Consider the following 13,193-nt stretch of genomic DNA (forward strand, 5'->3'; position numbering starts at 1 on the left):
TCAGGACAAGGCAGGATTAGGTCTGCTGTCTTGCAGTCGATGTTTATCATACATATTTAACACAGAAAATAGTTTTGCATTTTTTATTTGATCTCCAGCTTTCCACAAGTCTTCCTCCACTGCTGTTGATCTTTTGTCTCACATCAGTCGCGTGACACTTGCTCATTTTGCTGTGTGTCATAAGCAGGTGGTTTTGAGGAAACTCTTTCATGTCATTTCCTTTGTCATGTCATTTGCCACTTTTATTAATTATTTTGGCTGTGATTTTTATATTTGCAGTGGTTAAATTTCCCTGGTATAATCAGTGCTTGTCTACAAAGGAGAACAAATGTCTTTTCATTCCCCGATTCAAAAGGTTTGTCTTTTTGGGCTCCTCCGTTAACACATTAATCAGCAGTGTCTCTGAGCACCCACTGACTGAGCAGCAGCGACATTTTCCTTCTCCTCATTTTGCTTTTCATTCCAACCCTTTGTTAGCTCAAGAAACAAAGCGTGCTGCCAGCTGTAGGGTGTTGCCAGCCCAGGTTCCTTGGGCTGGCCGATGGGAATCTTGCTGCGGGTTGTTTGTGCCACTGCTGCAGCAGAGCCGGACACGGGGATCGTGAAGGACATGAAAAGTTCATGAAGTTCAGGTTTTGAGTTCCACTTCACTCATACTGAGCAGCTCTCAGCTCCAGAGAGCACAGCCCAGCCTATCTGCACTGCCTGGAAAATTCCATTTGGTTCAGTCTACACGTGTTACACGGCCTCTTCTTTCTTTCCAACTGCTCCCTTTGAGATAAGCCGGCAAGAGTAAAGAAAGGGAAATTATTATTTTTACCTTTGAATGCTGAGGCTTTTATATGTGTGGAGATCTATCATAACATCTTTACATCCTTGTAATAAAGGCGCTTTATCTTTATTTACATTGTAGCAGAAATGATGAGAATCCTTAAAGGATTGTGGGACAAATCCTTACTTAGGTTGTTTCAATATGTTTTGTTTGATTTCTCTCGGTGATTATGTTGCAATTCACACAAAATACAAAGCTGTACTTGAATTTAAAAGATCAGATAGTCTGTAAAAATAAAGAGCACAGACCCAGGATATTTTGGGTTATTTTGTGGGTTATTTGGGGTTTTGGTTTGTTTTTTATTTGCTGGTTTTTTTTTCCTTCATTGATCCTTGAACCAGTGTTGTTGCTAGAAAAGTCACTTGATTGCAAGTTCAGATCTTTCAGTTCAGTGAGTAATTAATCAGTTGTAGGAACTGGAATCATAAAAAACAGAGCATAATCTGACAAGGTTTAAGGGTCACTGCCATGTAAATTGTGGAAGTGTTTCATATTCCTCAAGAAGAATTCCTGAAGAGTTTACATGAGTAGATTTAGTGCAGTAATCCAGAGATAACAGAATGTTTGTTTTATGAAATACATACATCAGAGGTATTAGAGAAGATAATGCAAGCAACCTTTATAAGTGAAATTATTCCCAGTCTGTTACATCTGGACAGAGGAACACATTTTTATAAAAGTATTTCACTTAATAAAAGTATTTGCTATGTCTGATTTCAGTGCCATATGTTATTGCACTGAATGTGTGCTTAATCTAAGACAAGTAAAAATTCAGTGCAAACAGTTTGGAAATCCAGTGATGGCCACACATTCTGTGGTTTTTGCTCTCAAATATTCCAAATGTTTATTTTCAGATCTCTCATGTGAAACGTGTAAACCCTTCCCATCAGAATGATGCCTTAATCACTTTTATCTCATTAACTATTTCTAAAAGCTCAAGTTGTTACTGGAATTTGTCATCTGGAAGAGTGGAAGCAGTTGCCCCTAATAAACAAAATGCCATTTTCCTTAACACGTATAAAAGCCCTGTATAAAAAAAAAACAGCAGTGACAATATTGACATTGTTTTCGTTAATCCATTAGGATGCATTATTTGCTGCAGAACAAAAAGAGGGGATTTAGAGTGAGCTTTGGTTCTGTGAGTTCATTGCATGGCTTCATCTGCTGGCCACAAGGAGCAGGTGACCTCTGCCTCTGCTGCCTGACCCTGCTCTGAGCAGGGCCAAGATCCCAGAGGAAACAGAGGTAGTTCTTGTATTAAATATTTAACATGAAAATTTAATATTTAACATTTAAAGCCAACCCAATATCTGGGCCAAGGAGCCTTGTCATGATATCTGGAATATAATGATAACACATCTGTGTTATAGGAACTGCCCTGACTGTCCCTGGGTGGGTCTAGAGACCCTCCCAAGAGCAGAGCCTCACGCTGAGGATGCTGCTGAGCCTGCCTGGTTTGCACCCCTGTCCTGCCTCCACACCCCAAGGACACAAATCTGCCACACTTATGGAGGCACTCACGAGCCAGGGAAGTTGTGGCACGGGTGGACCTTGGCCCCAGCCTGTCAGGGCTTCCAAAACCTCTTTATTCAGTGTAGCCTCTGATGAATTTTACGTTCTCTCCTTCCAGAAAGGCAGCACAGCAGACTTTATCGTTATATAGGTCAGCCAGAGAAATATAATTTTGTAATGTTATTATTTGTTATGTTTAGCTGGAAAAAAAAATGGTTAGAAATTTATGATTCTTCTTGAAATAGAATGACTATTCTCTTGACAGCAAACTGCAGCAAAACCTGGGACATCAAGGTAGAATTTTTCCTGTAACTTCAGAAGGGATTTCTAACAAAGAGTGAGGATGGGTTTGGCAGAACACAGAGCATTGGGGGAAATGTGAAGGGGCTTTGTGGGCATCTGTGGTGGCACTTTAGCAGTTAGTAAAAGGGAATATTGGTATTGCTCCTTTTGAGGCTGTGCAGAGCTGCCCAAGGGAAGGGAAGAAGCAGCAGCAAGGCTGCAAGGCACCAGTTTCCTACTGGCGCAGTACAAATTTTAATGGATTTTACTAGAAAAGTATGGAGGTTTTGGGCTCTATCCTGGCCACCTGTCAAGTATCAAAAGACCTATCAATTTTTCCTGAGCTGTGCTGCTCCAACCCACAGGCATTCTTGGCTTCAGTGGGCGATGGATCCTCCTTGCACAGATGTGTCTCGGGGCAGCTGGAGCCACTCTCACCCCACCAGGGACTCCCTCCTGCCTCCCCCTGCTCCTCCCTCCTTTACAAGTCACATTCTCTGCATCCACTCTGAATTCTGTGCCATAGCTTCGGATAGAGGCTGAATAATTTACTCCAAGTCATGATAAGGAACAATAAAAGCATTTCCCAACATATTTCTTTATCTCTTGAGGGATTATTTATGGTCTGAGTGCCTGTTCTGGACACACTCCTGCCACCTGAAGAATAATCTGACTTTTTTGTTTTACTTCATATGCTCAGAGCTACAATATGTACTAGAAAAATCAAACATACTTTATAAGACGAATAGTCACAGCTGGGGATAAGGAATATAAATAGGATGACATCAAATGAAAAGAACTGATGATCCAACAAGGCTTCTATAGATCATGTTGTCTAATGTCAGGAGAATTGCAGATTAGTCTTGCTGCTCTTTATGAGTAAGCCTATTTATCAACTTTCTGGAAAAATCTAATTTAAGGTGGCACATTTTCCATAGTTCTGCCACACTTCAAAGCTTAAAGTGTAGAAGTTGGTCAGCCATTCTGCCCTGGCTGTAATCAGGGTGTGAGATTCCCTTTCAGGCCTTTCTCCAGCATCCAGGTCCTCGCTACTCCTGGCTGACTCTGATAATGTAATTTTGGTTTGCTTGATTAGCAAAAAAAACCAGGAAGCCTTAGCTTTTAACAACTTTATCCAATTCAGACTTAATGTTCAGAGAGAAAGAGCAATTTAAATTGCAAATTTTCTTTAGGAGAAGCTGGATTTCTGTAAAGTATAACTTAGTCATGCCATAGAGAAAGAAGATGACAAGCCCTAAAAAAACCCCACATTTGGACAAGGTGGATCCAGGCAGGGGCTCCACTGTTTTTCCTGAGTAACCTACAGAAAGAGAAACTATTTTTATGACAGGATATAACAAGAAATGTGAATTTTAACAACTCCGGAGGAAATATGCAGGAATATAAAATTTTGTAATTTTGCTACCGTGTACTACATTTTTAACACAATGCTTTATATCTGAGCCACAAAACGGATTTGTGTACATTTCTATTCCTTCTTTAAAAGCTAAGTAGAGCTCAGACAAGTAAAACAAGCTGTTTGATATTATGTTCTTTTCCCCCTTTCACTTGAAGTAAGAATACCTTAGCATCTAATGTCACATTAGTTTTATATATGTAAATACTTTCAAGCCAGAACATAGAGTGTAAGCATATTTTATCAGCTATTACCACTAAGATTTTTACATATATGAACCAAAAAAAGCTCAATGTTTTTGAATTTTGAAGGGGTTTTTTTTGGTTTTTTTTTTCCCTTTAGGATTATCTGAATTTGTAGTAAATCCTCTGTTCTTATATCAGAAAGTATTTAACTGTTCATTAGGAATTTCTTTGTCATATTTGAAATCTGGGCAACTTGCTTAAGTTTATGAGCAATGTTGTGCAAGGTAAAACAGAAGGATAACACAGTTTCTGGTTGTAATTTAAATGTAAATAAAATCAGTTGTGCAACAGTCTTCACCAGTGTATCCTCCCAGACACTTTTCTTAGGCATTTCAAATTGCTGCTGTTCTTACAGGAAACTTTAGGATAAGTCTGTGTAATTCCTGTGCGTGACATTCTGAAAAAGACCAGGGCTGTGAATATCTCACCTGTTTGCTTTTAAGTCAAAAGCTGTCATGTGCAGAAAGCAATGTTTCCATTTAAAAAAAAAAAATAAAGAAGAAGGAGGTCATTTGACATTACTCCACTGCAATCAGAATTGTGTAGAGGAAAAAATAAGAGCAATTTATTGCTGCCTCAGAGCTGAATAGACTTAAGCATTTGCATCACCTGTTCAAAAAGTTGATAAGGCACAATTTTAGTATCAAATTCCTGTATCAACTTGCAGGTTGGGTGGTCTCAGTCTCTTGATTTTTTTTTTTTGCAGTTTTGCTGCTTCTGGTTACTGAACACCTGGATTTATTCTCTGTTGTTCCCACTTAGACTTTGTCATCATGTGGTGTCTGAAATCTGCAGTTCTCTCCACTAGTGGGGAAGATACTGAGTAAGATGGCAAATACAAATAGCAGGTGGAAAGAATTTCTACACCAGTGTAGTGACTCTGTGCTTTTCCATGTGAACTGGATTTGATTTACAATTAAAAGTATATCTATGTGCTTGTAAGATTAGTGAGCATTTCAATTTTTAATGCTATGTACACTATCTGACACATCCCTTGGGATTCCCAGGAAATCCCTTCTCCTTGCATAAAACCAACAAGATGCATTTACCCTACAATTGCCCTTGAAATAGATACTTTTTTCTAGTAGTATTTAGAATAATTTCTCCCCAATGACATCTCCTTTGTGCTACAATGCTTGATGGCTGAATCCTAAAGTGCAGATTCGGGTTTTTTGCTTATGGTTGGGTTTCTTTACAGAACCATTAAGAAAAAACATTTTCCCAGTGAAGATTCACCATGTAGGGATGGATTTGGCTGCTGTATAGAGAGCATTGTTCTTCTGTGGATGACCTCCTTGTGCAGAATGATAGTTTTATCCTTCTCCACATCATTATGTTTGCTGTACAGAAATCCTGCTGTGCTACATCATAATAACATGTAATCTTCTTGCTCAGTTTAGCTGAGATTTAAGGAGCTGCTGCTCATGGAAGCAGTTTTCTAAAGTCTGATCTATAATTTACCAGAATCAACCAGGCAAAAGAGCAAGAGGCTTTATAAGAGGGATACAGCCCTTAAAACTCTTAAATGAAGATTAGTTTAAAGTTTTACAATCCGGTACGGAGCCATCTGGCAAATCTCGTGTCAGGCTTTGTTAAACCTCTGAGCATCCCTGGTGTGCTGCACCCACACCCACACCCTCCTTTATCCTCCATCCCCTGCCCTGCACCAGCTTTGCCCAGAGATGTGTTAGGACAAAAGAAGGAAATAAATGAGCCAAGGGTTGATTTCCCTGCAGGAACAACAGAACAGCTGTGGGTGTGCTGCACCCCTGGAACCATCTCCTAATGCTGGACGTGCCCTGGGGGATTTGTTGAATCTCTCGGGAGGTGCTTGCAAGGTAAAAGCTGCCTGCTGGCAGCACCATTAGGGACTTGCTGGGTGAAATTGTGGTTTTTGAGCCCAAGGAATCACTGGGAAGATGAAGATCCATGTCACAGGGCGTTTTTGGTACTTCCAGAGGTGGAGCTGCAGCTGGGACAGCAAAGCAAAGCAGAGTGGAAGCTGTCAGTGGTGATCCCAGGTTGCTGCTTGTTCTGGAAAGCTCCTAAGTTTCATTTCAGGGCTCTAGACTTGTGGGTTCCTCACTGATCTCTCCTCAAAGGGGTCCTTATCTGTATATTTATTTGTGTTTCTGTCCTCTGGCAAAAGGCAGACCTTTGTTTCTTGAACACAAAGCAGAAACCTGCCTGTAGGAATCCCTAAGGACATCTTCATTCCAGCTGTCCTGTGGCTTTCTTTATATAGAAATAGATGAACCTTGGAAACTCAGAATAGAATAATTTGTTTTAGCAATCTGTGACATTAACTTATACTATTGTCACTAAAATTAACCCTTCTGTTCCCCTTTCACGTGAAGGATCTTGGGAGGACTGCAGGAATCGAATTACCTGAAATCAACTTAGGGGCGAGGGGGAGGCATTGTTGGTAGAGATAATCTCCTCCTCAGCTTACAGGGCTCCTCTGTCTCAGTGCAAACACCTTCTGCCTGGACAGTAAAATCAGTGCACCTGATTTCCTGCTCAAAATGTGCAACAGAAAAGTAGTGAAGAGTGCACTTCCTGTCTAAAACTGTGGATTCTGGCAGACAGAAGTTGCCCCAAACATGAACATTTGCAATCCCGGCTATATTATGATAATGTAACATAGCTGATATACAACTTAGCAAATTTTTTGCTGTTTGTTTCCCAAATTTCACTTCAAGCCATAGAAGTTTTCAGCTTGAAAGCTTGTTTCATACAGGGTTTTTTTGTTTTTTGGGGTTTTTTCCTTTGCTGTAAAGTGCAGGACTGGGACGCTTGGAGTCAGACAATTTTAGTGCTGCCATAGCAGTTTCCTAAGGCACCAGAGAGAAATGCATGGTGTTATCTTGGAATTTCAGTCTGCTTTTGCTACTCACAGTAATCAATAACCACTAGAATTACTGGTGGTAGTATCTGCCTAGGTAATTGTAGGGCTTTTCCAGAAATCAGAATAGGTAAAACAAAGTTGTTGCATTGTAACTTTTCATTCTTCCTTCTCAATTCTAAGTCAAGATTTGTTTTGAGGAAAAGCAAAAACTTGTCGATAGAGAAGGAGGATGGAATGGAGATAACATCTATCCAGCTGAAAAAATCCAGTATTTAGTATTAGAATAAAACCTAAGCAGTTTCAGTTATCTCAGATGCACTGAAGATCTCCCTCATGTTTCAGAGTGAGGACCACTCTAAAACACCCAGATCCATCATTTCATTAAAGAAAAAAATGATATCTGACTTAAAACACTTTCATAACCTTCAAAATCTGTTTTAGAGTTCATTTTCTCTGGTAGGTTTTGGAAGGCTGGATATTACCTGTCAAGTTGTCATAAGTAATTATATGTTTGTTAACTTATTGCTCCTAATAAACAACAGGAAAGATTCATGATGAATTTCATTTTTTCCCTGAAAAAATACTTAATAACTGCTTTGATTAAATATTAAAGCTTTCTTTTGCTGTTTAAACCAGACAAAAAAAAAATCCCAAATATCAGCAAAATATTTTGTGCAGAGTCTTTTATGACCTGGTTATTATTCTGGACTTTATTGATTGCTAACATCACTGATCAGGCCAATTTCTAGGTGGACAGGTGGATGGGGACTGGCTGTAGGATGACACAGCAAACCAAAACTTTGTTCCTATTGAAAAAACCTGAAAATTGGAGTTAATGTAGGTAGACAGGCCTGGGGAGCAGCTGGAATTATTGCATTTCCTAGTGGACAAAAGGAAATAATTCTGAGATGAAGGAAACCTTTACAGCCAGCAAGGTTTTATGTGGTTCCTTTGTTTGTGCCTCGCTCAGTGCCTGTACCACAGCAGTGACAGGATGCCAGGTGATGGTTTAGAGCAGAATGTGTCTCCCTGGGCTGCAGCAGAGAGGGAGAGCTCAGGAAGAGTTGTCCAGGTACCCCCTGTGCTGGTGGAACAGCACCTGGCTCTTACAGAGGTACAGGTGGCTCTTCCAACATGGAAAGAACCTAATTTATTCCATCAGTCAGGCTTGATTGCTAGAAAAATTGTAATCATTGTGTGTGCAAGGGCTGGGGGAGCTCTACTGGCTCTGCTGGAACCACAGCATCATGTCCAGGTTGAAATCTTCCATCTTTGATCCAATCCAATTCCATCACGAGTACAGCTCTCTTCCATGTGTGGAACTTCAATGCCAAAGTGAGGAAGAGGAGGGAACATAAACAGAAGACTGTGGGCACAGTCTATTGTTTCTTCAGGGAATTTGGGAGCTGCAGAAGGCTGTAAGAAGATGCTCCAAGCTAAACAAGGGGACAAAGGCTTCCCAAAACTTCCCACCTTTAGTCAGAGTTTCTTTATCTGTGCTGAAAGGAAGAGGCTCCTGTGAGGATTGTCTCTCATGACCCCATCCTTCTTTAAAACAGAGCAAAGAGAACGTGTGGCTGGGTCCATTACAAGGTGTGTGTACCTGCCAGGGTGAGTCAGGACCCCTGTGCTCCAGGTGTAGCTGCTGTTGTAGCAGGCATCTCACCTGGAGAGGGGCAGCTCTGGGCTGGAGCTGCAGAGGATTTGCCTCTTGTCACAGGTACAGGCCCTGGGTGGCTGCCAGCCGTCCCTGTGGGCTCACACCTTTGTCCATGTGCAGAGTGGTCACACAAATCCCCTCCTGGTCCTCCGTGGCAAAGCAGAGCTGGCTGTGGAACAGCGCAGGGAATTGGAGTGAGAGCCACGAAGGTGTTTGAGGGAAGCCTGCAGGGGTAAAGGAGCTGCTGCTTGGTCTTGTCCTCCTTCCCTCCAGGAGCAGCAGTTTCCCTGGAATCTGCACCATTTTCACTCTTTCTGTGTGCTGTCCCTATTTCCTGATACCTTCAGAGTGGGGTGACAGGGTCTCTTTAGATGCAGGGCAGGGGGATCTTTAGGAAGTAAATGGGGCCAGTCTAAATAAAATTCAGCATTGTGTTCTTTGAGTCTTCATTAAGCCCTGTCTAAGGTTGAGAACTTGGTTTCCAGTGTTACCCAAACACTTCAAGTGCTGTTTCACCTAAATGTACTTTTGCATCTGTTTTCCTTGCATCATCACTTGTTTATTCATTTTTCTCTTTGCCCTCTGAGTGGACAAATGTTGTATAAAAAACTGGTGTGAAATGCCAGGAAGAATTATTTCTCAAGAAATAATGTGATTTTTAACATCAGTTCCTGGCAGGCTGGCCCGTGTGGAATTATTATGGTATCTTTAGCATCACAATTGATATGTTTAATGATTTTCATTGTGTGTTTGGGTCCCTTTGATGGCTGATGATTAAAGCAAGATTATAAGGTAGACTACATTTGCTTTTGAACACATGAAAAACACAACCTTCCCTTTCCAGATGCATTCATTTTAACTCTTTAGCATTCACTGAATCTGTGGTTATTTCTTTTTACTTTTGAAATGCACTCATTGTTCTATTTCAAGAATGAATCATATTCCGTTGCTACCCCAAAATACACAATAACAAAAAATGGTAAAAATTATTGCTTGTAATCTATTATTACAGGCAATCCAACCTGCCAAAACACAATTGCCATTTAATAAGGTGATTTTTTGAAAGAAGCCCTGTGAATGCTCCATGAAGTTGCCCCCAAATTCTGTATTTAAAAAACAATGCTTACTTTTAGGCAGCCATAGGTTGTTGTAAATGACAAAAAAATCCAATGGCATCTCTCTCCTTTTCTTTGTCAATCTTTGTAGTCTCCATGGGCATTTAGAGCACTCTGGTGTGGGACCTGGATCATGTGATAGTTGTATTAGATATGGTCAAAGGGATTGTCATTAGAGATGTGTTTTAGGAGGAGGAAAATCCTGGTGCTACATAAAAGTATTTCAGCAGAGGATCTTTTTTTTTTTTTTTTTTTGTCTTGTGAATGACATTTTTTCTATGACAGAACAAAAATTTAGGGAGAAAGAATATATGAGACTTTTATCCTTCACAACAGTGTATAAAATTCCCTCAGTGGAAGCACATATGGAGAAAATTAAAAGGTTCCAACATCCTCTTCAGTGCTCCATCCCAGTGACCAAAATCTTATGCATTTATTATTGCAGTAGAGTAATTAGATGTTGATAAAGAATTGCGGGACGTTTTGGTATTGTAAGAAAAAAGAAAGTGTGAAGGATCAGAGTGTTTGAAGACCACTTTAATCTACTTGATTAGATGGACTTTGGATTTGAGGTGGCTGTTCTTAGAACATTCCAAGTAGTGGGAAGTCAAGGAGACAGAAAACCTTTACCTGCTCTGTCTCCTGGCTCCAGCTCTGAGGATTAAGGAAAGACAAGGGCTCTCATCTGAAAACCTGGCTCCACATCCAAATAATGCAGCCTTTAGAAGTGTCTCCCATAAATTCCTTTTCTGATTCATCTATTGAAGTTACAGTGAGCATAACACAGCCTGGGCAGGAAACAGGGGAGAAACCAGAGCTGAGTTCTCTCTGAATTTCCGCTGCTGAGCCTTACTCTGGTGGCAAATAATTTCCTATTTTTGGCTGAATTTTTTACCTGTATGCACAGATGAAGGTGTGTACCCCCACGCCTTGAAAGATACAGCAATTCTATAAAGTTCTTTAGCTGGTAGGAAAAAAAAGTTACTTACAGCCTGCTCCAAATGTGTGCTGTGATGCATTTATACATTACTGCATGGGATTTGTACCTGTTTCATTCCCTCAAGGGATATTAATGCTGAATGCACACTGAACATACCACTGACACATCTTTTTCTCTCCCAAAAGCACACAAAAGAAGTTGGAAGGCCACAAACTCCTTTGAAAGAAACAACCCTGGAGCCCTGGACTCAGCCACAGGTAGGCCGGAACAACTTTTCTGATAATTTCTTTTCTGTAGTGCTGGTTTCTGTAAGTATTTATGGAAATAATCTGCAAAGAAGCTGTTGCAAAAAGTTGCTCTGTGGTTTTTCTATCACATGTCAAAATGGTTTGTTTTGGTTTTTGGCTGCCCAGACTATTGGTGGTCCCCTTTAAGTTCTTTTTAAGGGAGAAATGCCAGCATTATCTTGCCTTCTACTTTGCTTAAAAAAAAAAAAAATTGCAGAATTTGACAAAACAAAACTACTTTGATGGTTTTATTGGTGTGTCAATAAACTGTGAGCATCTGGTGTAGGAATGAAGTGGTGAATGTTTGATATTTTGGGAGGGAGGTTTGAGAGATCGGCCTTTTGCTTCATGAGGACTTAACCAAGAATGAAACAATAATTAAGCATGCAAAAGGCAATAAAGAAACATGGATATTAATATGCAATCTTTCTTAACACGGAATGGGTTTGAATATTTTGGTGTTTGTAATTACTTGAAAAAATGTTTATTATAAATGTTTTATGTGGAGGATTTCAGAGCCATTTTTGCTGTTTATTCCCTGGGTATCAGTGGGTTGCACATGGAGCGTGTGGCTTCAGAGGTGATATGAGGGAATGAAAGAAGCAGTGAAATGTGAAATCCTGGAAGTTAGGTTTGTTCTAGAGGCCTCTACTCCCAAAACTTGTGGCAAATACAGTGTAGGAATTGAGAAGCAGAAATGAGAAAGCCCTCCCAGCTCTGTTCATGCCTGAGTGCATTTCCCTTTAGCAGGTGCACTGCTGGCTGCGCAGGCATCCACAGGCCAGCCCATACAGCTGGCTAAAGTACAGAAACTCTCAGCTGAGAACCCAGATATGTGCTGTTCATGCTTGTGCGTGCAGAGAGGAGATTTCTGTCTGTAAATCTGCAAGCCTGGTGTTTCAGGGCAGTCCCTGAGCGCTGCTCTCCAAGGCACACAGGATTTTCCCTTTGCCCAGTAAAGGCTCCCAGTGCAGGCTGTGCTGCTCCCAGCCCCTGCATGGCCAAACCCCCAATCCCTCCATGCAGGCAGCTGCTAATCACAGCAGTTAAGGCCCATCGATCTGACTCTGCAATCAATAAAGTTTGTGTGCAGTCCTGCGGGGCCTTGCTGTGCTCCTCAGCTGGCAGCAGGCATTAACTCTTCACGTGCCGCTGATGGAGCATTGATGGCTCCTCCCGGTCCTCTCCCACAGCATTTCCTCACCAGGAGCTTGGGTTGGGGCTGCGTTCGGGTTCTTGGAGAGGATTTGGAGAGGATTTGGGTTCTTGGAGAGGATTTTGGCTCCGGAGTTGAGAGGGGAGCTGTTGAAGCAGCTCGATGCTGTGATTGTCATTTACGCATTTACCATTGTCATTTACGATTGTCACACGCACTGGTGTGTGAACGTGGGTGACAGAGGTGACTTTTGCAGCCACTTTTCCTCGTGAAAAGTGCTTTGTGTGTCTTGTTGCCAGGAGTCCTGCCAAGGAAATATTCCATTGCACTGTCCCAGTGTCGATGGGAATCCTTGTTCTTGCTGGAACAACAACAGACCATCACCGTGTTGTTTGATTGCTGTTGAAATCTGCATTTGCCACCGCTTTAATTAATAACTACAAAGATTAAAATTCATAAAATATTTTTGTCATTCCTATTTTTTTTTAATTTAAAAAGATAGCTTCTTTGTATGTATTTGTTTTAGAAAACAGAGTAATGCTAATATGCTTTTTTGTTTCTTGGAGGGAAGAAATGTAATCAACAAAATCAAAAACTGCTGGAGCCATTATTGTAGCAGAAAATTAAATTAGTTGATAATTCTTTCATGGATGTAATTCTGGCCACTGCAAATCCCTCCTTAGGTATTTTGTATAAAGTGAGTAAAAATTCATGGCATGGATAAAAGCTTTGTCTATTTTATGAGCAACAGGCAAATGATCCAAATGGTGCTCATAAAACAAATGGTTCCCAACTCTAAAAGGAGGAGAAATGTATTTAAAAGCTGCTGGAATGAACCACAGTAAAGCCAACTCCTCTGTACAAAAAGGTGTTGCTTCCACGGGAGTTTTTGAGTCCCC

The 13,193-nt window shown here is 40.8% G+C and overlaps 1 protein-coding gene across 2 annotated transcripts in view; it reads left to right on the top strand.

Annotated features, from left to right (window-relative positions):
- The window catches only part of PCDH11X (protocadherin 11 X-linked), a 427,533-nt gene that overhangs the window by 186,816 nt on the left and 227,524 nt on the right, over positions 1-13,193 (top strand). For both annotated transcript variants that reach the window (XM_066559811.1, XM_066559812.1), the window contains one exon: positions 11,037-11,108. In XM_066559811.1, coding sequence (XP_066415908.1) covers positions 11,037-11,108 — 72 coding nt within the window. The remainder of the gene's footprint in view (positions 1-11,036; positions 11,109-13,193) is intronic.

This window comes from Molothrus aeneus, chromosome 14, assembly GCF_037042795.1.
Source record: "Molothrus aeneus isolate 106 chromosome 14, BPBGC_Maene_1.0, whole genome shotgun sequence".
In the NCBI taxonomy this organism is placed as follows: Eukaryota; Metazoa; Chordata; class Aves; order Passeriformes; family Icteridae; genus Molothrus; species Molothrus aeneus.